Source organism: Lagopus muta, chromosome 7, assembly GCF_023343835.1.
Source record: "Lagopus muta isolate bLagMut1 chromosome 7, bLagMut1 primary, whole genome shotgun sequence".
Taxonomy (NCBI): Eukaryota; Metazoa; Chordata; class Aves; order Galliformes; family Phasianidae; genus Lagopus; species Lagopus muta.
The window spans coordinates 10,188,140-10,213,956 of NC_064439.1; the positions used below are offsets into that span (position 1 = coordinate 10,188,140).

The 25,817-nt window shown below is 41.1% G+C and overlaps 1 protein-coding gene across 7 annotated transcripts in view; it reads right to left on the reverse strand.

Moving 5' to 3' along the window:
* Window positions 1-25,817, reverse strand: part of DIP2C (disco interacting protein 2 homolog C) — a 288,797-nt gene that overhangs the window by 112,074 nt on the left and 150,906 nt on the right. For 3 of the 7 annotated variants that reach the window (XM_048952275.1, XM_048952276.1, XM_048952279.1), the window contains exons 2-4: window positions 24,590-24,661; window positions 21,356-21,523; window positions 10,679-10,789 (exon numbers count right to left, since the gene is read on the reverse strand). In XM_048952275.1, coding sequence (XP_048808232.1) covers window positions 10,679-10,789; window positions 21,356-21,523; window positions 24,590-24,661 — 351 coding nt within the window. Of the gene's footprint in view, window positions 1-10,678; window positions 10,790-20,036; window positions 20,096-21,355; window positions 21,524-24,589; window positions 24,662-25,817 lie in introns of those variants that run through there. The other 4 variants (XM_048952277.1, XM_048952278.1, XM_048952281.1 and 1 more) reach the window with 2 other exon arrangements.

The following is a 25,817-nucleotide window of genomic DNA, read 5'->3' on the forward strand; positions in this document are numbered from 1 at the left end:
TTCCAGGTTGACTAACCTGGTATGTTGAATTCAACTTGTGACTTTGTTCTCAACGAATCAGTAGACAGGAGATAATAAGTGGCATGCTTGGGAAAGCTAATTGCTTACCTTGTGCTGCTGTGGCATACCTGGTACTCACTATTCAACCCAACGACTATTTCTTACAGACTGCCTGATAATTCCTACTCGTATTTGTATTTATATTCTTTCCTTTTGTTTTCTACAGCTGCTAGAAAAGCATTCTTCTAAAGCGTGCATCCTTGCCTGGCAGGGAGCATCACTCTGACCATACATTTCAACAGAGACATCTCATTCCTTACTTGGGCCCAATGTAGAGCCTCTGAACACTCAGAACTTTAGCTGGATTTGTTCCACAGGCAGGTCAAACACTCACCATACTGTAAGCAAAGTGATACCACCTCAAGGGTCACAGATCTGGGCAGTAGTTAAGCGGGGATCGCAACACAGGGTGCTCCTCCCATGGTAAGCATCAGCTCTATTAAACATTTCCACATTATAAAACTGTTCCTCACAGTCACTAAATAAAACACACCAGAAGACAGAAAAAGTTTCTTCTGCTGTTCTTAACTCAGAGCTTGCAACTGTGCCAGTCAGTTCTCTTGCACCCAATTTGTCAGTCAGACCTGTTTCTTTCTGAGACCAGTTGGTAGTTTTGCTAGAATCAGGACAACAGAAGTCTGTTCCCACCTGTGTTTCAGATTAAATATATAACTTCAATTGTCTTTGCCCCAGTCTTCAGTTTCCCAGTAATTATAAAGCCCTGACACTCTATATGGTTACTTTGCTTACTTTTCTGCTATGCAAAAAATGTCATTGTTGACACTCAATTACTGGGTGTTTAAGAAATACAAATATGGGAAAACAAGCTGTTGCCTAATTTTTGTTGTACAGATGCAAAATATTCTAACAGAATTCCACGGTTTCCTTCAGCAATTACACTTCTATCTCACCCTTCAGAGAACTTACCCCTGAGGGAATAAAACTGCTGAGAGACATATCTAAATGTGATCTGAATTCATTCCTTTCATCTCATTGTCCCTTTTGTCTCATGTAAATCCTCCCCCTTGAGCTACTTCTGCTTTTTCTTGAGTGGGCCTTTGCAAATAACCTTTCTTCCTTTGCTTTCATAGCCAATTCCTGCTAATGGAATGGTATGACTGGGAACAGGACTGGCCCACTGACTCTGAGCAGGCTCAGCATCCTTGCTTTGTGTAGGATATTCCATAAACACAGATTCACAGAATGAAAGAATCATGGAATGGTTTAGGTTGGAAGGCACCTTTAAGATCACCTAGTTCAAAATCCCCTGCTACAGACAAGGACACCTCCCACCAGACCAGGTTGCTCAATGCTCAATCCAGCCTGGCTTTGAAGGCCTCCTGGGAAGGAGCATTCACAACCTCTCCAGGCAACTTGTTCCAGTTTCTCACCACCCTCCCAGTAAAGAATTTCTTCCTGATATCTAGTCTAAATCTACCCTCTTCCAGTTTAAAGACATCTCACCTTGTCCTGTCAGTACACTTCCTTATAAAATGTCCCTCCTCAAGTTTCCTGTACACCCCCTTCAGGTACTGGAAAGGCCACCATAAGGTTTCCTTAGAGCCTTCGCTTCTGCAAGTTGAAGAGCCCCAGCTCTCTCATCCTGTCCTTGAATGGGAGGTGTTCCAGCTCTCTCATGATCTTCGTGGTCCTCCTCTGGACCTGCTCCAACAGCTCCATGCTGTTCTTGTATTCAGGGCCCCAGAACTGGGCTCACAAGAGCAGAGGGGCAGAATCACCTCCCTTGATCAGCATTGGTGACGCTTCTCTTGACGCAACCCAGAATACAGATGGCCTGGGCTGCAAGCGCACACTGCCAGCTCATGTTGAATCTTTCATCAACCAACACCCCCGAATCCTTTTTCTCAGGGCTGCTCTCAAGCAATTCTCCACCCAACCTGTATCCATGCTTGGAATGCCCCTACCCATGTGCAGGACCTTGCACTTGGCCTTGTTGAATTTCATCACGTTGGCATGCGCCCACCTCTCAAGCCTGCCCAGGTCACTCAGGATAACATCCCTTCCCTCCAATGTGTCAACTACATCACTCAGCTTGCTGTCATTGCAAACTTGCTGAGGGTGCCTCATTTACGGAGTGACACATTATTAAGATAAAAAAGGCTGATGCTCTGTGCTAATTAGTTTAGAATGCCAAATGATTTTTAATAAGAGGTTATTTATGTACATATAATACATATTTATGTCTTATTTATACTGTAGGAAAGGATCAGCCCTAAAGTCAGACATTGAACAAATGAGTGAAAATACAAATAAGCCTCTGCTTCAGGGAGGCCAGCACCAGTGGCTGCATCAGCTGTAAGAACAGGCAGAGAGGCAGCTTGCAGGAGGCAAGAGGAGCGAGGACAGCTATGCTGCCCCAAACATACTGCAGCAGCAGAATCATAACAGCTTCTGAGTTACTACAGGAAGGCAATTGAGACAATGAGAAATCAGCCTCCCAAAGGCCATGGACACTTATTATTAAAGGCTGAAAATTCCAGATAAGGCAATGCTAAGTATAGCAACAGTAAGCAAAGTAATTATACAGAGGAAAGTATGGCAATTGCTGCCTTACAGGAAACTAGTATTTGAAAGCATGAAAGTCTCTCATGAGTTTAATCAGACCTTTGTTGTAGCTGCCATAGAAACGAAGGGATACACTGAGAATTCATTTCCTAATACGTGGCCTGTAAATACTCTGAGTAAAGATAATTTGGAAGCTACAACTATTGGAAATGCAATCAGGACATACTAAACAGGGTGAGACACAGTGAACGTGCTATCATCAGAACAGATTACAGTTAGGCTTTGTTCTTTGATTGTCCTGGGCTGACAGCACTGGCTGTATTTTCAGGCATACAAAGGGCAAGTGATTTCACAACAATTGCTGATTTCATCTGACACAGATCAGTCCTTGCAAAATCATCTCACTCCTTGGAACGTGAAAGTAAGTCTATATAACAAGGGATCTTTGCTATGGGTGATGCTATAATGAAATACTTCCACAGCATCTAGGGGCATTAAGATAGGAAAGCACACAGCCTGAAAAGTGTGACACCTCATTTCTTTCCAGCTGCAAGCAGGTGTGCCATTAATTCTGAAATATGGTATTCACACACAATGAATACCCAACTGAATGCAGGAACATCTGCTCTAATAAGACATTCATTTATACGAGGGCTGTGGAGGTTACTGACAGAAACAAACTGTTGCTTACATTTCAGAAAATTTCAGTAAGTTTTAGTCTTCAGGACATTTAAACTGGGTTAATTCTGGATCTTGGGTTTTACTGTGAATGTGGGATACATGGATATGCGAGGGAAGTTCTGCTGACTTGTCATGAATTTGGGCCAAATTCTGTTGACCTGCACTATTTTTAACAACGAAATATCAGCTTTCTAGAAAGCACCTGTACTCCCACAAATGTGCCACAATGAAGACCTGGCTCCTCAAGGATGCTGCAGCAAACTAACTCCACTGGTGCAGGAAACATTGGGCTGGGCAAAGAGCTGTGCCACAAAATTGCATCCTGAAGGTGCATCCTTCACATATAGGCATATATGAAGAAACTAGAAACATATGTTGTCATGCACTCAGAAAGCTTAATTCTGAAGAAAAAGCATGGCTATCATTTTGTAGTTTGGATGGCAGTAGTGCTAATCCATAATTTTGGGTGGAAGAGAAAAGCTGAACATACAACTGGGAAAGCTGCAAGGACAGATCATGAAATACAGAGGTCATCTGACAGAAACAGAGGATACAAAACTGAAGACTGAACTCTTAATGACTCCAGTGCTAGTTTTGATGAAGTCTAGTTTTTGCTAGAGCCTCCAGATATTATAACAAAGTTGATTTAAAAATGTTTTTTTCTCCCCTCTGAGATTGAATATTATACTAATTCTAATCATAAGTGAAATAAAAAAACATGCAAGCTGCACACTAATAATTTCCATCCCTCCATGTATTTATTATCGCATTTGTAATGCAATCTGGAAGTCAGCTTCGTATAGTGACTTCAGCTCAGGCCCCCTTATTATGTGATCTGAAGTAAATCAACTTTCTATTTATTTCTCTCTGGAGATCCTTGAGTAATTTTCCTCAGGAGTTCTGCAATTATCCTTACAAATTTTTCTGCTGGGTCAAAAGCAAGGACATGGCCATATGAATTACATCTTTGCAAAAGTTTGCTTTCAACCTGTTTTTCCCCCGGTTGAGTGGTAGCTTGAAATTAAGTTTAATAGCAAGCTAAATCAAACAGGGGACAAATTAATTTCTGAGTAAGTGTTCCTACAGTAAAGATTAACTTTTTCCAGTATCCCTTGCTCACCTGAAGGGTTAATACATTTTTCATTTTATGCTAAGCAGCCTTAATACATACATTAAGTCCTGTCTTGATACATAGTACATTCATCATCTTTTTCTCCCTCCTTATTCTCTGGAGTAATGTTAAATGGCAGTGGCTCAATAAAAATAATTCCTTTCATCTTCCTGTTCCATTCTTTTTTCTACCATGCCCTACAAGTCCTATATTCTCATAGAGTGATTTGGTTTTGTCTTCTTTTTTTGTTTCAGTTCTAGAAAGAATACAGAATGAGACCTTGAACACCCTTTCAAAACTGCAAAATACACGTTTTAGAATCACTGTAAGTTGAAAACATGCAAAAAGTCAGCAACCTTTGGTGCAGCTCATGCACATGCTTACCTCACAGTCAGTGAGAACAAACGTGTGGTGAGGTGTGTACCGGAGCACACAGAGCAGAGCAGCTCAGCTACCTTGGGTCTGCTGCCAACCCTCTTCTAGGACTGGAGCCTACAGGGAGTGTTGTTTCACTCTTTGCTTCGTTCTTTCAAATGCCCCTAAACCCTATCTTGGAATGATTTGTGTTGAAGTTTAATGATCTCATGCTCAGTATAAGCTGCTCAGTCTTTTCCCTGTTGAACTGCAGTGTGAGAAAGGTGGCTGAGGAATGTGAGCTGGGACAGAGCTGTAGTTAGGATGCATTTGTTTTGGCAATATTTCCAAAAATCTCCTATATTAAGATGTCTTCTAAAAGAAATGCTGAGTGAGCTTGGAAAATGAACTCTGCAGTGGTGGAATCTCTGGGGCAGGGGCTGGCAACCCTCCAAGAATGGTGCAGACTGCATTTTTCTTTCTTGTCTTCAGAGGTTGAGTGAACGGGAAAAAATTCACCATGAGTGAGTAGATGAAGGGTGCCACAACCACCTGTCACCAGCAGTGTCTTTCCTCCAGGACACCAGCTGAGAGGTTCTGATTCCACATATGGTCTTTCTCAAAACACTCTATTTCTCAGCTCCCTACGCTCATTCGGTGTATGCCTTTTAAATTCTGTCTATGTGATCCACGTAGCACACGTGCTCTCACTTGTTGGTCTTAGCTCCAGGATTATGTGAACCCTGAGACACAAGCGGTGCAATTTCAGCTACGCTGCTTCTTCTCACATCACTTCCGACATCTGCAAACATTAGTTCTCAGAGCTCCCTGGTCTCGTTTTCCTTAATTGCTACAGTTGTTCCAGGCAATGTAAAATGCTGGACATCTTCAAGTTGAGAAACAAGTGACTTAACAAACCTTGCCCAATGCATCTCTCATATCCTCATCTCATCAGAGCAGAATTCTACAGCAGAAATCAGAATCAAGAGTCACCACCTCATATGCATGAATCTGGACATACTACATAACGTTTCCTGTCATTTAATGATAGACTTTTCTAGTTTCAAATCCTTATGGGTGCACAGATTCCGTGTGCTTATGTCATAATTTGTTGTTTGTTCTTTAACTGAAAAGCAACAATCGTAGAAACTGTATAAAGCAGGTTCCGGCATTCAAGGAAGGTGCCTGGCTTTCAGCACTGGGATGGAAAACTAAGGCTTTTGCTTTGGCATGATCTAAGGGCAACAGGGAGACCCCTTTGGAAAAATGAAGTTGGTGTGGATTGACTTCTCATTTCTCCAAGTACTGAACACCCAGCTAAGGGCGGGTAACATCCTTGTTCTCTGGAGAGACTTGAGTAAATTATGAAGGTCTCTGACAAAGAGATGCGCTCTGAACAACCAGGACCGGCTGCACAACACCAATCTGGTGGATATTCACTGTGATCAAGAAAAGCCTTTCTAATTAAGACGATGAGCCCATTTTGTCCATGGGTTTCACATTATGAACTGCCACAGCAGCAGCTGCTGCTGTACTGAGCTGCAGCCTTTATGTGGCAGTAGAGCCCAGCTCTGCTTCAAACAGCAGTGAAGCTGGGTCAAACTCAAGAAGCAGGGCCACTCTGGGGATAGCTTACAGATCACCATTTTAAGCACCAAATTAGTGTGACCTTCTCTCCAAAACCACGATGGCTCAGATCATGGTATTTTAAATAATGGTGGCAGAACCTTCAATTTCTCCTGTAAGGGATTTCACTGTCAGAAGGAACAGGGAACAAACAGGTCTCTAGTGACTGTAAGGAAGACACGTAGTGCCAACATCCCCTATAAAACTCAGTAATCTACTGAGTTAACAAAATTCATTTACATAACATGATAAGACCATGATGGTTAAGCCATTCAGGTTCCCAACTTGTTTATGTCACTGCATAATTCATATGTCCTTATCTCAATGCACTATACCAAATCCATGGATGCGCAGCTTTCAAAAGCAGTTGAGAAACCTAATTTTTAAACCACATCAAGGAAATGAAGCTGTATGTCTGCCCGTAGCTACATCCACATAACCCCTATTGACTTCATGCTCTGTATGGAGAGGTGCCAGTCTCCTCTCCATGAAAACCCATGATATCACATGTAGGAATGGCACAAGGCTGTCCAAGGGAGATCTGTACATCAGGAATTTATTTACTATTAGGGTGGTCAGACACTGGAACGAGCTTCCTAATGAGGTGTTTGGTGCCCTATGCCTGCCAGCATTCAAGAGGCATTGCCCCCAGTAATGTTTTAACTTTTAGCCCTGAAGAGGTCAGGCAGTTGGACTCAAATATCTTTGGTGGGCGCTTTCAACGGAACTATTCTGTTTCCATGCTATTTCTAAATCTGTGCCTGATTTTGCAGAGTCACGTAATTTGAGCCAGATCAAGCCAAATGCTGACATCCATTCTTTGCAGAGGCCAAAGTCAAGTGCAAGTCAGTCCTCCCCTCATCAGCTTTTCTTGCCTGAAAAGTCACTGGCCAGAAATGTCTCTTGCCAAAAATTAATAATCCAACCTATGAACACATTTGGTTTCAGTGCCAACTTGAGCCCCTAGATAATGTTACAGTATAGGCACAGGCTAAGGAACAGCAGCTACTAGGAGAAAAATATTGCCATGATCTACATTTGGCAAACCTTTTCAAAGACTGCTTCCGAGTGGGTAAACAGTGAAAGAATTTTTACATTTTGTAGTTTAAAAAAAATATGTATTTTTGAATTGAAGTCAGCTAAATTAGCTGCTATACCTGCATAAATATTTCAAGCCTGAATTGATTAAATTACTTATGGCATGATGCAATTCTTCAGACATCTGACAAACTATCAAAGTTGATAACGTCATGGAACTTAATGATTTCAGTACCACTTCCATATAAAAAGTAGGCAGGGCATTTTAAAACTTTCCAGTTTTAAGGAATTAGACCACAGTTTTAATTGGCAGAATTCAAAAATAAAATTATTATAAAACACAGAACTCACTGTGAACACTTGCTGAAGAAATAACTACCAGTCAGATTTATTTAGAATATAAAAATCATAGAAATCAGTTTTTCAAAATTATAGTGCTAAAAAATTCCATTAATGAAATAACAATAAAAAAAGGACTGAAAGGGGAAAATGTCACAGCCTGATATTTTCCATAATAAGGAAGAATAATTTAAAGGTGATATTAATGGCAGCAATGATTTTGAGTCTTCAAAGAGAGTTCATTAAATAATCTTTGCTGACATCTGAATTTATGTAAAAAGCAAACATGGAAAGAGAGCTGGATGATTTTCAGGACATCAGACTTCCAATTAGGAAAATCTTAAAAAGAAGAGACAGAAAAGGACTTTGATCAGAGTTTCAGGAGAAGATTTGTTTTCATTGTTAATTGAAATAAATTGTGCAAAAAAAGAAAACAAAAACCTAAGGAAGGGAAATGTTTTTCTAGAAGTAAATTACTTATTTGTTAAAGACCATACATTCATTTTGTTTTGGGCTCTTTCCAAGAAGATGTGTCAAATATGGTAACAAGCACTGAAAGCAGGTAACAGCTAGGAGCGAATAATCACAATGGGATCAGAGCAGAGATGCTGAAGCATTAAGCACAGCAAAACAACAAGCTAAACAGAGGCTTCTAACTAAAGCCAATCTGAATCTGAAGACAATCAGAAAGAAATCTGACTTATATTTTCATAACCTGCAATAAGAGAGACATGAAACCAAGAAAGAAATGGACTCCTGATATCGAGGCAATGTATAGAAGTGGATAGAAAAATCCAGAATAGGAACACTGCATTCTATCGTAGTCAAGCTCTTCAAAGACTGATTGTATAGGTGATGAAGTGATAACTTCTCCACATTGAGATGGAAGCTTACATTTACTTGTGCTGACATTTGCTGTGTACAATTTTCTTTAGAGTGAATGAAGCCTTGGTAGCTCTCCAGAGCAATTTGCTGGAAAGCTTGGTGACTTACTGAGGAATCATATTCTACAGCAATATCAACATAGGAATTCAAAAACATGCCTGACTGGGTATCAGAAGAGGCACACAGGGATACGCATCATGGCTCCTCCTGCCCATCCCCAGACTGACTCATAATCTTAGTTTGCAAACAGTAAGCAGACCTCAAGCCAATTCTATGCACAAACACAGAACTCCTCTGAAACTCATCTTTGCTTGGAGGTTTGAGGGCACGGGTTCATGAACTAGACAATTCCAAGAATAATATTTCTATCTGTTTAAAAAATGGCGTTGACAATTTTTAGCATAACGTAGGAGAAGCTTCTAGTTTATACATCAAGGAACCATTACACACATCACACAGCCATTAATCGAAGAAAAACTGGCAGCATCTACAGTGTGAACTCAAGGTTTCTAAGGGAAGAAGGGAGTTTTCAGATTTATCAGAGTGATCTGGACACAGATAACGTTTCTTAGCCAACATTTATCATTAAATTTTCCTTTAAGTCAGGCTAGCAAGCTTTCTGATTAATGAAATGAACTAGTGATATCTTACAAAAGGTTTAATAAGGATTTCTCTATAGCTTTCCAGATGTGTCAGCACAATGAGTCTGTGTCCAGCAAGTTATGCCTCCCTGCACAATCCAAAATTTCTAGAGATGGCTCCTCCATGACCACCCCAACTATCATTCTCTGGCTTTTAATTCACAGGTCACAAAGATCCCTATGCCACTAGGGCTGACGAGTGCTGCTGTCCACTGCTCCATTATTCCACAGCTGGAAGAGAGGCAGTGGCAGAAAAACGTGTCGCTGCTTTCTGGCTACCATCTGAGAAGGGCACCTCTACTGCAGTAGTCTCTATAGCAGTTTAAACAACAGCTGAGCCCACCAACCTCTCAGTTAGTTAAAGTGCAGCACAAGCACATTGTGCCTTAAAAGATAAGATTAAAGAAGTTTCAGAGCTCATTTTTCTTTCAGTTATATAACAATCACTTCTTTTGGTCTGTGATATATTGGAGGGACACCGCAAAGAGACTTTGATCCCATTTACAGGAAATCTACCTCACTGTTCACTTCTCTAGTCCATACTTCACCAGTTTATCAGGGAGGATGCTAGGGGAGATACTGTCAAAAGCCTTACTAAGACCAGGCAGAACACATCTACTGCTCTTTTCTCAACGTCCAAAGTAGTCATTTTATTGTAAAAAGCTATTAGCTTGGTGATCATGGATTGACCAATGTAATAAGGGGACTTCTTAAGAACATGACGATTACTCCAAATCACTTTCTTGTCTTTCATACATTTCAAAACGTTTTCCAGTATTACTTGTTCTGCCACCTTCTCAGAGATTGACCAGCTGTAGTTCTCCAGATTCTCCTTCTTGCTATTTCAGAGAAAGGACTGAGGCTTGCTTCCAAAGAATCAAGAGAGGCCTCATAATGACATTGGTCAGCTCCTCAGCACTTCTGAGCGCATCCTGTCACGTCCCATGACCTTGACATGATTAGTCTAAATACTCCCTGCACTGATCTCTCTTCACAGAGCGCATGTTTTCATTGCTCAGGACTTTGCCACTAGTGTCTGGGCCCTGGATTCCTTGAAGGCAAGACCAATAAGAGATCAAGGTATAAAAAACCCCATTACGTGCCTTGCCCTTTTCACTGTCCTGCTCCATTCAGCAGTGAGTCCACACGTTCCCCAGTCTTTCTTCTGCTGCTTACAGGCCCCTAGAAATCCTTATTGTTCTCTTCACATTGTTTGTTAGACAAAAATCCAGATATGCTTTGGCTTTACAAATCCATCCTTCTGTGCTTGGAAAGCATCCCTGCATTTGTATGATGAGCACTCCTCACGCATAGCTATTTACAGGAGTTTACAACAAAATTCTTTTAAACAGAGTAGAGAACAAACACAGTGACTTCAATTTTTTATTCCAATTCTCTGCTCTTCAGTTCTACTCACCCGATCTGTAGCGCTCATCCCGTGACCCTGAGGACCTGCGACGGTGATATCGTGAGGAAGAGGACGGAGTAACCGGAGTTCGACGCTCTTGTGGCAATGCCTGGTCCACTCCTGCATTAGTAATAAATAAATACATAAAGCTCATTCTGATTGAATTTCAGAAGTTCAATAGCGAGGATGAGCTCAGCCTACGCTAGACCTAGAAAATGAACACTCTAGTCACATCAGTTTACTCAACAGCATTTGCCACTGCTCAGCTTTCCTGGTGTGCTTACATCCCTGCTTCTCTCATAGGACAACTTAAAATTGCTCTCTCCATAAGAAGAGCACACAGCCTGTAAGATTGGGGTAATCAACCATACAAGTTTTCTCCATACAGGTGGCTTTTCACAAAGTAGTAATCATGAAATATTTTAATGTCCAATAAACACAAACACCATTCCAATGAATCTGGAAGCTTTCCTGTAAATTGGTTAAAGACAGTTCCTAAAATGGTTTAGCAAATTTGTATTACAAATATTTTACTAAAACCTCATGCAGATTGATCATATCAGTTTGTGACAGCACAGTATTAATTTATGTAAACTAGATCTTCTGTGGGATCTTCAGTTCAATACCTATAGGCATTTTCAGCTACCAAAGGCCAGGAAATAAGCAGTAACTGTACCAAACCAGGCTGCAGTAGCAATCTGTTCTGGCAAAAAAATGAAAATAATTCAGACATAACATATACCTGCAGCATCTCCACATACTAGGTCCAAACTTCCAGTATGTTAGATTTAAACCTTGTATTTATCTCTTTGCCTTACAATTTGCTTTTCCATAGCACAGATATTTTTTAAAGGCTCCTCCAAAGATAGCAGTGGTATAACTGCAGCACTGTTATACAGACACTTCCAGAAACTAATTCTCCTTCACAGCCTCTCCAGAAGAGTGAAGTGAGTTACTTACATAGAACAATTCAAACAAACAATAGGAAAAGAAAACAAATATGAATATGTATATAATATAATATACCACCCAGTTCTTTCTCTTCCACAGAACAACCTGAATAAACAAACCCAGTAAGCAACGTATATAGCTTAGATTTAATAAACTAGAACATTGGGCACTGTGAGTCACAGAGGGAAAACAAAACACAACAACACACACACACAAATTCCACCAAAAGAAAGAGACCCTAAAGAAATGAAATTCATTCTTTTACCTTTTATTTTTTGCTTTCTTTTTAACTTTTGAAAGCAGTTACACACTGTGTAACTGTAGGGACAGAAGTAAAACTGGCTTCTTGCACATAGAGCTGATGGTAGGAAAGATCTGTTAAAATTAATTAAACGATTAACTGAGCTCAATCGAATGATTAAAAATTGAAATTGGATTCAACAAAGCCATGCTTGAATAAGTGTTCTTTTTTATTATTATTATTTTTTAAGCACAATGCAAAAACGTTCCATGATTATTTCTGAACTATTTAATGCTTGTTTATTGGGGTGAGGTAAGAATTTACTTCTGGGGTAACAAGAATTTTTATGTTGAATACAGACCTACAGGCCAGTCAAAAAGCATCTGTCAAAAAAGTCAGCACTGTACCGCGCATCTCTGTGATGCAGAAATTGAGCTGAGATACAGCTCCTCTCTAAAATCTCTGGCATATCACATACATCAAGTCTGCTGTGATCCCATGGAGAAGGCCCTGCTTGGCTAGAAAGCGTACTTAGAGTAAAATCTCCTTGAGACATAAGGCAGAGTAAATCCATAAAAGTTCTTTTACTCAGACTGCGATTAATAATTCATATTCTTAATTCAAATAAAATATCTTCATTCAACTGTTCTGTCTCCACACTACGGTGCTGTGCAATTTCACCACAGTTCTGCATAATTTCATTTCCTCTCTAGTCTTCACATTCTTTTAAGTACACGTACATAAATTCTGAAGCACTGAAATGTTCTGAAGGAATATTTTCTCCTCACTGGTGGCCTTACTGGGTCACCATGAGAATACCAATATAACTAACAACATGCATTAAATTAATTTTGATTGGAAATGTTCAGAAAATGATGTTTCAGTCTGTACAAGGTTCTAACCACATCTCAGTCCTTATCCATATTGCCAGTCTCATTGTACAATAATAAGATACTTTCTGGAAATTGCATATATTTACAAAAATCACAGCCAAAGACAGACATCTAACATTCTGCGTCACAGTTTTGGTGAAGAAAGCAGTGCCACAGCTTCCCTGCCTGTGTATGGCAATGCCATGCAGACAAGAATGTGCAGCAGTTAATAGGTGTTCCTACTGAAGTACAACAGGATCAGAGAGAAAACCAAGACTAACTACATTTTTCAAACAACAAAGCCACAGACAATAGGCCTTAGAAACACTGAAGGTATATTGTGAGGAAAAGCATCAAAAAGACATGCAACTTCTGTAGCAGGCAGACTTTTTCAGGTGGACCTGATAGCTGTTGGGCAGAATACATTGAGGCCCCAGCTTCCTTCTCCTGGCCATTCAGCTGCGAGATACCTCAGTTGTCTCAGTCTTGTTCTCTGCAGCTGAGGCTGTGAAAAAAGCCCCTTTTCCAGGGCACAAAAACGGGAATGCAGCCTCAGCCTCTTACCCCGGCATTGCAGGCAATATCAGAAAGCCCAACCAGCCAGTCAATGATATTGGCCTAATCTGCCCAACTAGGAAAGGTCCTGCCCTGCTCCAGTTCCCCCCAGAGTCTTGTCTTTTCAAAAGGTACAGAAATATCCAGTTTTATTTAAAATGTGCACACTTTACACTAGTTTACCTCCCACCTACTTTGTATGTGCTTTTTCTTTTAAAGACAACCAGTAACAGGGGGTTTCTTTAACAATTAGGAATGAGGCAACTTCAACGTGCTGCACTGGTTTGCACTTAGGGACACAACAAGCTTCATGAGAGCAACAAAAAAGCTTCTGCTTTTTGGGGGGATTACTTGATGACTTTATCCCACTTTCCTGTCCATATAAAAGCAGCAAATAATCCTCTACTCAGATCAGTCCATGTGAGTGTGGCTCTCATTTTACAGAATTCAATTGTACAGTGAAACAGAGATGTTCTCCACCAGCCCTCTGTGAGGAGACCTCTCTTTGTACTGAGTTCTCTGTTGTGTGAGAACACAAAGCATAGCTGCACTACAGAGAGACAGTAAGAAGCCTTACAGAAAGGGCTGGAGCAGGACTTGCCCAGCACCGCGGGGACCCATACCTTCCCCGAGGCAGCTCCCTTCTGCAAGACAAGGAATGCAGTAGTTGGAACCTACTGGCTGCCATTTCTGAGCGATAGGTAGAAGTAAAAGCCATACAGAATAACGAACGCCATGAACTCAGAGAAATGTTGCCATTAATAGCAAAGCGGTGTTAACAGCTGAACTGTTCACCTCCACGAAGGCTCTGGCAATACAGTGCAGTAACAAGCATCTTTTTTTCACTTGGAATTCTGAACATAACTAAAACCCCAAAATTGATGGCTTTCACAGCCAGCACACAGGGTCCTTGAGTTAAGTGCTAATGCTTGTTGAAGTGCATCCTGACTGAAACGTATTTGTGGATCAGTGGATGTGGTGGAGTAATGGGCCTTGTGAATTCATACCTAGATCAATTCCCAAATTTAAGGAGGCAGCAGAGCAATGAATGGCTTTCATTAAAGAAAGGACAGTGTCACCCCAATGCCCTGTAGACAGACACAATCCCAATCACTGTCAAAATCATATCATTCTTAATAACGCCAAAGGCCACCAGAGTCTTGCTGCTAGCAGGGCTTAGAAAGCAAGTACAATTAGCAGCACTGACTTATTTCAAGTTACAAAGAACTTAAGAAAAATATGAATTAAAAATACATGCCCAGAACACATTTATTTTATATGAAAGAACAAGAAGCCAGTGCTCTGTGCTCATCATATTGCACATAAGCATTAGAAAGCGCACTGGAGCTAACAGCCATGCTCTTAATGCGAGTATTAGTTCATTTCTCTTGCAGATTAAGACACCTATATTTAGGTGCCTACAAGAAGGAGCTTAAGCTGAGCTCCTATAATGAAAATAGAGATCTAGACCAGGAGTCAAAACAGAGGTGCCCAAAGTCTTATCAGATGTTACAGAGTATGATACCTGCCTTGACCAGGATCTCATGTGTCCCCTTTAAGACGTTTTCTGCATGCTTGCCCTTGCAGATGTCTCTAATACCTTAGGAAATCTTGAGCAGTATTGGACACTTATGTTCAGGCAGCTCAGAGAGCCCAGTGGAGTCTGCAAAGCTATGCAGGTGTTGGGGGGGGGGGGGGGGGGGGGAGGGGAAGGTGGATTCTGCTTCAGAATAAGCTGAAAAGCCCTCTGGGTTTCATCAACTGAATTAACTGTGTCTCTTTACATAAGAATGGAAGCTCAAATACCAGGTTCATAGGCAGACAACTTAATGCAGATGTATCAACCTACAAATCCTAATCTGCAAGCTGGATCCTACCTTTTGTACATTTAACTGAAAATACAAGAGCCACAGTAAAGCAATTTAAGCATACCACTGCAAGCTGGATAGTTTTATTTTTATGTGCATGGAAGTCACAAAGCTGTCGGCTGGAAGCAGGTTTCAGTCACCCCTTTCCTTCCTTTTTTTGTCTTTATCTCTTTGTTCCTCCCTTCTAGTCTTCATTGCTTCTTTTTTGCAGTTGAATTATAGGTCCTTGAGGAATTTGAGGTCCTGCTCAACCCAGGCCATTCTATGATTCTATAGTGTTGTGTGCTAGTGATGCTGCAATAACTGCATGGCTCTCTCCAACAGAGGACAACTGCTTCCTCAATGACAGCTGACAAGTCACTTTGATGTATCACATATTTCTATGACTAGGTCAAAATTTTGAATCAGAAAATGTTTAAAAGTGGAAATGCCTAATTGGTAAGAGATAGAAGGCATTCTATACTCAGGCTGCTTTCACTGTTCTAAACCTAGCTGACAGTGTGTAACACCAGGAGAAGAAGCTGTAGAGCAAAATCAGGGCTGGAGGAAAGGAAGGTTAACAGTATTTGCATTCAGTTCAAACTATTTCCTTGACTTCTATGCAATGGCTGCTGACTCTGCTTTAAAAGCAAAGCCAAGGGATGAACACACCGACTATTCTGTAAACAGGTTAAATGTCACGCCGCTCCCATGGAACTTGCTTCTTAGCACGGCATTTCACTCTTCCCATCAGATATATATAGAAGTAATAAATTCACTGGATCAGCCTAATCCAAAGAAGTTTTAAAAGGTGACACTGCTAACCAAAAACAACCAGGGAAGGTATGCCAGCTTTTGCTAGATAAACCTGGAGAAGATGGAGTTTCTGATGAGATGTTTCATTAACAATCTATCTTTCACAGGTGAGCTTCCACATTTACTTCTGTACCTGGTTTCGAACAATACACATACTTGAAATCTATCTTCTTTGCTTATTACAATCTCCATCTTGCGTCTCAGGATTTCCTTGTATGTGTTAAGCCCTCATTACAAAATTAGCATGGATAACAGAATTACAGAAAGGTTTGGGTTGAAAGGGACCTTAAAAATCATGCAGTTCCAACTGCTTTCCATGGGCAGGGTCACCTCCCAGAAGACTAGGATGCCCAGGGCCCTATTCAACCTGTCCTCAAGCATCTTCAAGAGCAGGGCAGCCTGTTCCAGGGCCTCACTAGCCTTGTCATGAAGAATTTCTTCTTCATGTCTAATGCAAACCTACCTTCTTTCCATTTAAAACCATTACTATTTGTCCTGTCCTGCAGTGGGGAGAAGTTCCTCCCCACCTTTCCTGTAGGTCCCATTTGGCTGCTGTCAGGTCTCCTCAGGACATTCTCTTCTCCAGGCTAAACAACTCCAACTCTCCCACTAGTCATCCTCTTGGCCATCCTCCACACACACCCTAACATTGTTTCCTAATGTTTCCTAACAACGTTTTCAATGTTTCTAATGTTTTCCTTTCTTTCCCTCAATCTCTCAGGGACGGTGGGTAACACATCACTGCTGCAATTCATACATGATGCTTGATTTCCACTTTTCTACGTCAGTCCCAAATTTTCAGTGTTAAATTTGAAGGTTTTTTTAGGAGAACAGAAAGAAAAAGGCATTCACCAATGCTCAATTTACACTGTCAGCAGTTTAACATCTTCCCTTCAGCATTCAACAAAAGAAATTTGCTGCAGATCTGTCCCTTCTGAGCATTCTGTTGTAAATTCTATCAGTTTTGCAATTTGACAGGGGTAGCCAGCATGCCTCTGCTCACTCCTTCTGCTCTGTTCCAACATACACAAACTTTATTTCAAGGCCTGCAATGGCGTATTTCTTTTCTTTCTTTTCCACTGCTCACATCAGATTAAGCCACCTTCTCTCACGCATTTATCAGATTTTCAGACAAACATCTTGATGTTTGGTGCTATTGTTCTGTTTCACAGATGCCCTCCATGAACATCAACAGTATTTCACTGAAATTCTTCACATTCTTTGAAGAAGATTCTGACTCTGATGTGTACTAAAAATACTTCCCCTCCAAAAAAGCCATCACGCTAAGTGCTGAAATTAAGCACATTGCTAGCTGATACAATAGCTGATCATATCAAGTGCTCATTTCTTTCCTTATGTTTCTTCCCTTCCCATTTTTGTCTTATTATTAGCATACAACCTTTGAAGGGAGATGTATTTTTCTCCATGCCTGAAAACAGTTTGATGTTTTCTTAGTACAAGACAGAAAACACAAGTGCCAACATAAAACAATGCTTAAAATAATAAATGGGCTCTCAACCAGCATGGCAAAACCAAAGCAATATTACAGCTTTAAGAGATGGCACCAAGAGGTAGTTCTCAGGTGCACTCAGAACTTCCCTTCTTAACTAAACAGGACCCTGCAAGAAATCCATCAATTCAAATCAAAACACTTCCTCAAGCATAATCTACTTTCATTTACGTACCATGATTTCACATCTCTAAAACATCTTTGTACTACTTCAAAAACATGTCCATAAACTGTAAAATGCATACACTTTACAACAAAATCCGTATTGTTAGCCTACATCCATGCTTTGAAATGCCCCGTCATGGCTATTCCGTGCTGAGATCTTTGAGAATTAGGAAGGCACAACACTACTTATTATTAATAAAGTGAGTACATGAGGGATTTTTTCAGTTCTAAAATCAAGCTTTGTTTAAACATTTCCTGCAATCTTTGCAATCCAAATAATGCCTGTGGAAGAGAAAATGAAATGGTAATCGCCAAGTTTACTTTCAGTGCCCAAAGTGCCAGCAGCAGGAATAGTAAATGGAGGCACACATGCACATAATATGCAAAAATATGCACATACTACAGATACACATGAATACGTCTCATTAATAACAGAGGACACAGGAAATGGATCAAATTATTCTACAAACAATTGTTTCATAAAGTTCGGGGACCTCATCTGGGAGCACACTATCTGCTCTGCACAGCTTGAAATTTCCTTGCAGCACCAGTGCTGTTGCGGCTCCAGCAGCAGGAGATGCAGCGCTCTGCCTCCAGGCCTACAAGAGGAGCAGCACTGCATCTCACAGGTTCATTGGCAATAATAAAAAGAGTGATGGTGACTGGTCTACATGGTTACAGTACAAACAGAACCACACTGGTGGTATCAATGACGGGAAACTGCTGAAAGCAATCTGGTGTAGACACACCACTTAATTAAGAAGGAATGAACCACCCATGTTTAAGCTGCTAGAAGAAAATCTTAATTGATAACAACATTGTCTCTCTGTTCTGTGAATGAATGATCAAATTTCCTAGCGAAAGACTGGAAGCAAATTGGGCAAAAAAAATAGCTTATGGGGGAGGCTGGTAATTCTGTTATTTTTCTTAAAGGGAGGGCTCCTCCTAATAGCACACATGTATCTGTCCACGTGTTATCTTACCTAGAACTGACTGATCTAATCAAGATGATCTTCAGAAAAGTATTCTGAAACGAATGCCTGTTTAAGAGGTTATTCTTTCAGATCTTAGCTGTCAGGGCTTCTCTACAGAGGCAGTAAGAGAAAGGTCACAGCACAAGAGAGACCGAGAAGCGTGTGTAGATAAAAGGTCCAGATTCACTATTCATTATTTTTAGATGTCTGACATACAGACATGCTAAGAAAAGAAAAATCACTCTGTGCACAGAATGTCTCCAGCTACAAACTGACATCCCAGAGACAGCACTTTGAGGGAAGAAAGCTGCAATTTGGTCTCCTTAAGTTAAAGCAGGTGGGAATTTAATGGAAAAGAAAAAAGAGGCTCTCCCTGTCCTTTTTCCCATTACCATTGCCAAACGCAGCATATCCGTTTCGGATTTCTGAATGTTCAACAGTCTGGCTGGGATGACACAAATGTCCTTTGCATATGTGCAGTCTGTGCAGCATCTGGATGTGTGAGACCTACAGTGCATGCACTGCACAGCCAACTTGCAGATGTGCAGTGGATCCAGCAAGTTCCCCATGCGTCAGACTCACTGTATTTGCTGTGTAGCATATCCAACAACCTACTCTCTGAGATTTTCCTGTCCAAAATAGAAACCTTAATAGTGCACTCCCACATCACCTGATGGAGTATCAACTACATGGCCGCACATCTACCTCTTCCAAATTAGGATTATACTAATTCCCGAAAAGCACCAGCTTTCCCTTTCTAACAGTGAGCGCAGCACAAAGAGCTCTAGTATATGGATGTATGTACACACTTTTAGGTGTACGTAGAGAAACTAAAGAGAATAAACAACACAGTCAGAATCCAATACGGATTTCCTTTATAGCATAATAGCAAATTTGTCTGAAAATGAGAGGGTGTGGGTTTCTCAAAAGGATTATGTTTTTACAGGTATGCCTTACACAGACAGAACTGTAAGTTCTATTTTCTTTCTGCCCATCTCTTACACTGTGTCAGGTCTGCCTTGTGAGAGCATGGACAAGAACTCAGAAAAGAGTCCACATGCCCACATGACTAGCAGGAGAAAATCTGTTGTCTTGGGGACCTGCTACAAGCCCAGGGAGTAGGAATGGACCATCTGCCTGCCACCAGGCACAACATATCTCCTATGAGGAAAGACTGAGGAAGCTGGGCTTGTTTAGCTTAGAGAAGGTTCCAGGGAGACCTCACTGTGGCCTTCCAGTACTTGAAGGGAGCTTGTAACTAGGAGAGGGACCACAGAATCACAGAATGGCCAAGGTTGGAAAGGACCTCAAGGACCATGAATCTCCAACCCCACCTGTATAATCAAAGAATGTACAGATGTTATAATTATGAAATACACCAGAGAATTTTGCTAAGCAGGTTATTTATATCAAAAGAGAATAGACAGAATGCTTACCCATATCCTAGGCTCACTGCAAAACTCCGAAAGAGGGATCTCCAGAAGAGATCCCTCCCCACTGGTAGTCAGCACTTAAATGGGATCTAGGAGAGGTGCAGCCAGGCTCAACCCCTTCCGGTCACACAGCTAAATTGCCTTCACCTGTGCTCCCATGGCTGACTCAGTGCTCGCCTCAGCTGATCAATCAGAGGTTCAGGCTGTGATTCAGCAGTTCCCATACACTGCCACCACGTGCAGGGCCACCAACCTCCCCATTCAATACCAGACCAGGCTGCCCAGGGCCCCATCCAATCTGGCCTTGAACACCTCCAGGGACGGGGCATCCACAACCTCTCTGGGCAGCTGTTGCAGCACCTCACCACTCTCTCTGTAAAGAACTCCCTGACAGGACCAACTTTTTACACAGTGTGATAGTGACAGGACAAGGGGGAACAGCCTTAAACTAAAAGAGGGTAAATTTAGGCTAAATGTTAGGAAGAAATTTTTTACTCAGTGTGGTGAGGTGCTGGCACAGGCTGCTCAGAGAAGCTGTGGCTGGCCTATCCCTGGAGGTGCTCAAGGCCAGATTGGATGGGGCCCTGGGCGGCCTGAACTGCTGGTGGTAATGCTGCCCCACAGCATGGGGTTTGGAACTAGATGATCTTTAAGGTCTCTTCCAATTCAAGCCGTTCCATGATTCTATTACATTCCCAGAAGGCAAGATGGGTGACTGCTGAAAGACACAGCTGTAGAAGCACAGCTGGGACCCTGTCTTATCTGTCCACACTGCCAACACATAGTTCTGCATTGAAGTCCCTCAAGTGTGCTCCATCAGCTTGGTGTCTGCTCCTAGATGTTGGCCTGCTTCTGAATGGTTTGGAGTTTCCAGTGCTCTACTGAGTTTCAGCAATCTATTGAGTTTCCAAAGAGATTCAGTCTCTACTTAGAAACTGCACAGAATGAGGGGTGCTCAGATTTTTACAGCTTCCTCCTGATTCTGGTGGACTTGGACTTTTCCAATGCTCTGTAAAAAGGCAGTGCCAAAAAGGGAAGTAGAAACATATGCCTTCCTGTGTTTCACAGCCTCCTCTATGTTCCTCCTCCAAAGTGACCACTGCATGGAAGCTAGGCACTAAAATTGATTATTCCTTCTCCCTTCTAAACACTCTGCTCTTAGGTAGACAGAAGTTGGTAACAGCCTCCCAGTTGCCGTTGTCCTGCCTTGTCACTGGCAGCCCCTCACCTGTCTGACTGATGCACACATCTACCAGAGACTTCCAGTTGAGGCACACTTACAGACAGATATAGACTGAAAAAGATACATTCATTGTGCTCACCAAAACGAAAATAAAAGAGAGGCCGGTTTCCTGCCGTGCTGGCTGCTCTCTCTCTAGCGGCCGCTTCCCGGATGTCACAGACCCCAATGTTGGCAGTGCGGAGCATTCTTCTGGCAGCTCCTTCACTGTGTTGCAGTCTACACCGTACCGCGGCAGCTCCATTCGCTGCTGTAACAAGTTGAAAAAAACTAATTAATTCACGTTTAGTTTTTTTACATTTGTTACAGCAACGAATGGAGCTGCTGCCCCCATGCAGTACAGCACACACGCACACACACGCACAGACACTACAGGACACTCACGGAGCCAATGAGGTCAACGTTCCACTCTGCCAACATTGGTGTTAGAAATGTTAGCAAAGGTGCAGCAAGAGGACTTGGATGCCCAAACAGAGGGGAACTGCCTTTGGATTTCCTTAATTTCCTTGAGTGCAGTCACAGAACACAAATCACAGCCCTTCCCTGAGATCTTCAATCCCTGCAGAAGAGCCGTACCAATTTCCACACTGTTTGATAATCTCTCTTCATCTTCTCCTCCTTTTTAACGACAAAAGCTAAGACCAAAGCTTATATATTTCTTGCAGTTCCCCATCAAAACACATTACAACAAAGACATAACTAATTTGAGTGTTCAGATACCAACAGAGGCTTATGAAACGCAGCATCTGTTTTGTTATCTTATTTCTTCTCATAAAGGATTCATCTTCCCCTTCCTACTGAACAGGGACCTCAGGTGAGTAAGATCTTAGGAGGAAAATATCAAATCACAGTTTAAGGTTTTGTCCAAAAGGTACCACAACAAAACAAACAAAAACTACAAAGACAGCAAAGATCAAGAACAAATAATATTAGTTTCAGGAGGAAAATACTTCAATACAGTAGAAGCAATATCTTCCTTTATAACACAGTAATTCATTTAGCCATGAGCTAAACGATTGAGCTCGATGTACGTACAAGAAAATAGTGGACAATATTTCAATAGCCTTCTCCTGTCCTTCCTCCCATAATCTTTCTTCACTCATCCCCACAAACCCAGTGCAAGTTTTCCTGGGAATTGGTACAGAGGAAAACATTCACCCTGCTTCTTCCCATCTTTACAATAGTGCTAGATCTGCTACGTTGTCAGTCGTTACTTCTTCAAATTATTGAATGGATCCCACTATAGGACTGATACAGATTTCTATGCTGTCCTTTTGCTGGAAAACTTTAATATCACAACAGAGACTTTGAAAGATAAAACTCAGTAAGTTCTCCACCTTCTCTCTTTCATCATGGCATGAAGATTCCTCAGCAGTTTGAGACAAGGCTACAGTTTGACCAAATGACTATGAGCTCTCTGGAGGAAGAGCTGTATTTTCTTCTGTGAAGAAAAAAATTCACAACTAGCTATAGAAGAGAATACTGGTACCAACCATAATCCTGTGTTGAGGACTACTGTTAAGTAAGTCTCACCATAACTCAGTACATCTAAGTACAGAACATGAGAACATACTGAAGACTACTGTATGCCTGATAGTTTGGTCAACAAATATCCGCAAATTTAATGACTGAACTTCTGGGATTGTAGCTCTGCTGATTTGATTTGCTTCTTTCTCTTACAGCTCCCAACAGTTAGCAGATGATGCAGTCATCCTCAAGTCAGGAATTATCTCTTCAGAAAGAAGAGGTGTTTGTAACATTGATGTCTTTTGTGGAGTTTCCACCAGTGAAGCATACCAAACGAAATCCAAAGGCCCCAAAATACCATTCTGCTATGGAGCTAGCTAATATACTCTGAAAGTAATGCCTCCTGCTTTATGATGTTGCCCCACAATCTCAGAGGCGGATTTTGGTGATACGGCAGCAGAGGTTGAACCTTCCTGTCAATATTCCATTACATTTTGATGCCGTGTGACAGATGGCAGCAGAGGGGCAGTCTGACAAAAGACAGTTTTCCTTCATGCAGAAAAAGTAGTACACGTAGACAGTCACTGATGCTTGCTGACTCTTTATGGGGACCAAACAGTGGATGTGAGCACTGTGAGGCAGTGGGTGGTACGTTTCGGCAGTGATGACAGCAACATGAAAGACATGCCACATTCCAGACGACCATGCAGATTTTTACAAGCGCAGCATGCAGGCTCTTGTTCATTGCTGGCAAAAATACATAGCTAACAGTGGTGAATATGTTGAAAAATAGTGCTTTGTAATTGAGAATTTTCTCTATCAAATAGTGTTGTTGTGCTCTTTCTATCTGCTGTAGTTTCCATGGAAAAAAATAGGAGGCTTTCCTTCCAGAGACCTGTTTATACACTGCAGAAGCCAGAATACGTCAGTACCTCTACATGAGCTGTTTAAATAGAAAACCATCAACGCCGTAAAGAAAGAATATGGTAAAAGAAAAAGTGAACTAGATCCCAGATCTGCAGCAAAAATACGGCTCAGAGGAATGCCAAGTGCAAGAGGAGCCCCTACACAGCAAGTGAGACTGCACAGGAGAGTGTGGCATGCTCCCATGAGGCTGACGTAAAATGGAGGCCTACAGTGATAAGTAAAACCGCATAGACAACTTCAAGATTCAGTGTCTTTATAAAGCATGAACTCTTAAGAGTTTTTTCTTGTTTCTGGTAAACACATATAGGGAATAAGTTAAATGAAGCAATATGTAATTTGACATTTGATTTCATTTGAAATTTTTTGTACACTTTTAGGGCAGGTACATGCAACTCCTAAATATAGAGACCGACTGTTTATAAAGGATCACTTGATCATGCACTGAAGGACAAGCTGAAGTCTAAGGGATGTTGCTGGTCTCTATGTTGACTTCAAAAGTAAGATCACAGCAGGAAACCCAGAAGTGGAGAAAGGAACAAAGCTATAAAGTTTTCTTCCACTCAAGTATACCTCTATTTAGAAAGCTTTACTTAGCAGAAGTCTTAGTGAGTTAGGACATCGTATTTTCTTCTGTATTTTTGCATTACTTAACAATAAACAATGTCTCTAACAAACCTAGGCTGATTTTATTTTCCAGATGTGACTGCCAAACTCACGCCAATGTATGCAAAAAAGTGCACACGTACCAAAGTAGACACATACATATATGTAAAAAAATATATGAAATGGATGAAATAAGCTTTTTCTGAATAACAGTAGCTTTGTTTAAACCACATTATTTTTTTCAAGGATGTAGATTTTTACTGTGGCAACTATCAGTATGCTTGACATCTTCATATATTGCAAGCACAGATACACGTACCGGGAGGTTGTGGCAGGTAGGCCCCAATTAATTTTGATCTCTTCTTTTCATATCCTTTCTGTGTGATGTCACCTGCCAAGAAAAGGAAAGGAAAATCAATAAGATGTGGATAAAGACAAAGTCTAGCTGCTTAATGGCAGCGCCATGAGCTTAGCCACCACTGCACTGTTTGTCTGTCTTGACAATTATAATGAACAAATGAAAGCACAGTATGATCATTCTACCCAGAAAAATAAAACTCATTTACGCCAGAACCCTTCTGACAAGTAAATACTCAGCCTTGATTTGTTTCAGCACTGGAGTCCAGCAGCAGAGTTTTGAAAGCATTTTGATATGCTGTCACACAAGCTTTGAAAAAGCTACAATGACCTTCATTAGGTTAACAAACAACGGATTATTTGGAGTGTGTGGGCCCATGGTGGCTGGCGAAACACATTGCTGATTAGCATTTTCTATCATTAATGGGATTTTCCTAATCAAGCATATAAAGCAAAAAAGATTTGAAACTGCTGCTGTATTATTTCTGCAATATAAATGTTTTAGCTGATTTCTAAGCAGCAATGAAATCAACAGAAACAAAACAAATCTACCACAGATATACTAGAAAATAGTAGTTTCAAGATTCTTCGTCTGACTTTCCAATAGAATCTCTAATTGATCTTGGAGACAACCGAGTTTCTTACTATTACTGTGACCCTTCATTATGTTTACAGTTTCTTTAGGTAACTTATAACATTAAGTTTAAAAAATGCTTTTCTACACACGTTCTAAAAGAAAGTAATGGATAATTAGATAAGCAGGATGAAACAGATGCTTTTAGTCTTATTAGAGTTCAGGAAGGCCACATCACTGGAATACAGTCCTGGCTTTGGTGCTCAAGAGTAACTAAAACATCCAGGTTCTTCTTTCCAAATGTGTGAGTGCACATGCACACACATATACATAAATATTAAATGCAGTACAAGCTATCCTGAATGCTAAAATGAGACGGGCTTTAAAATCACAAGATTATTAAAATAACAACATATTCTCTGCCCGTTCAGCAAGTGTGTCCGTTTTTGTGAAACTTGTCATACAGTTGAAGACCAACGCTGGACTTCTACATTTGAAAAAGCATGAATGCTTAGGAGGGGACAAAGCACAAAAAGAAGCAGAACTTCGGCAGTAACATCCAGCCAAACACAGTGGTGTGTATCTGCTCTGGCTCTTCCGTCCTAGTGTTCAACCT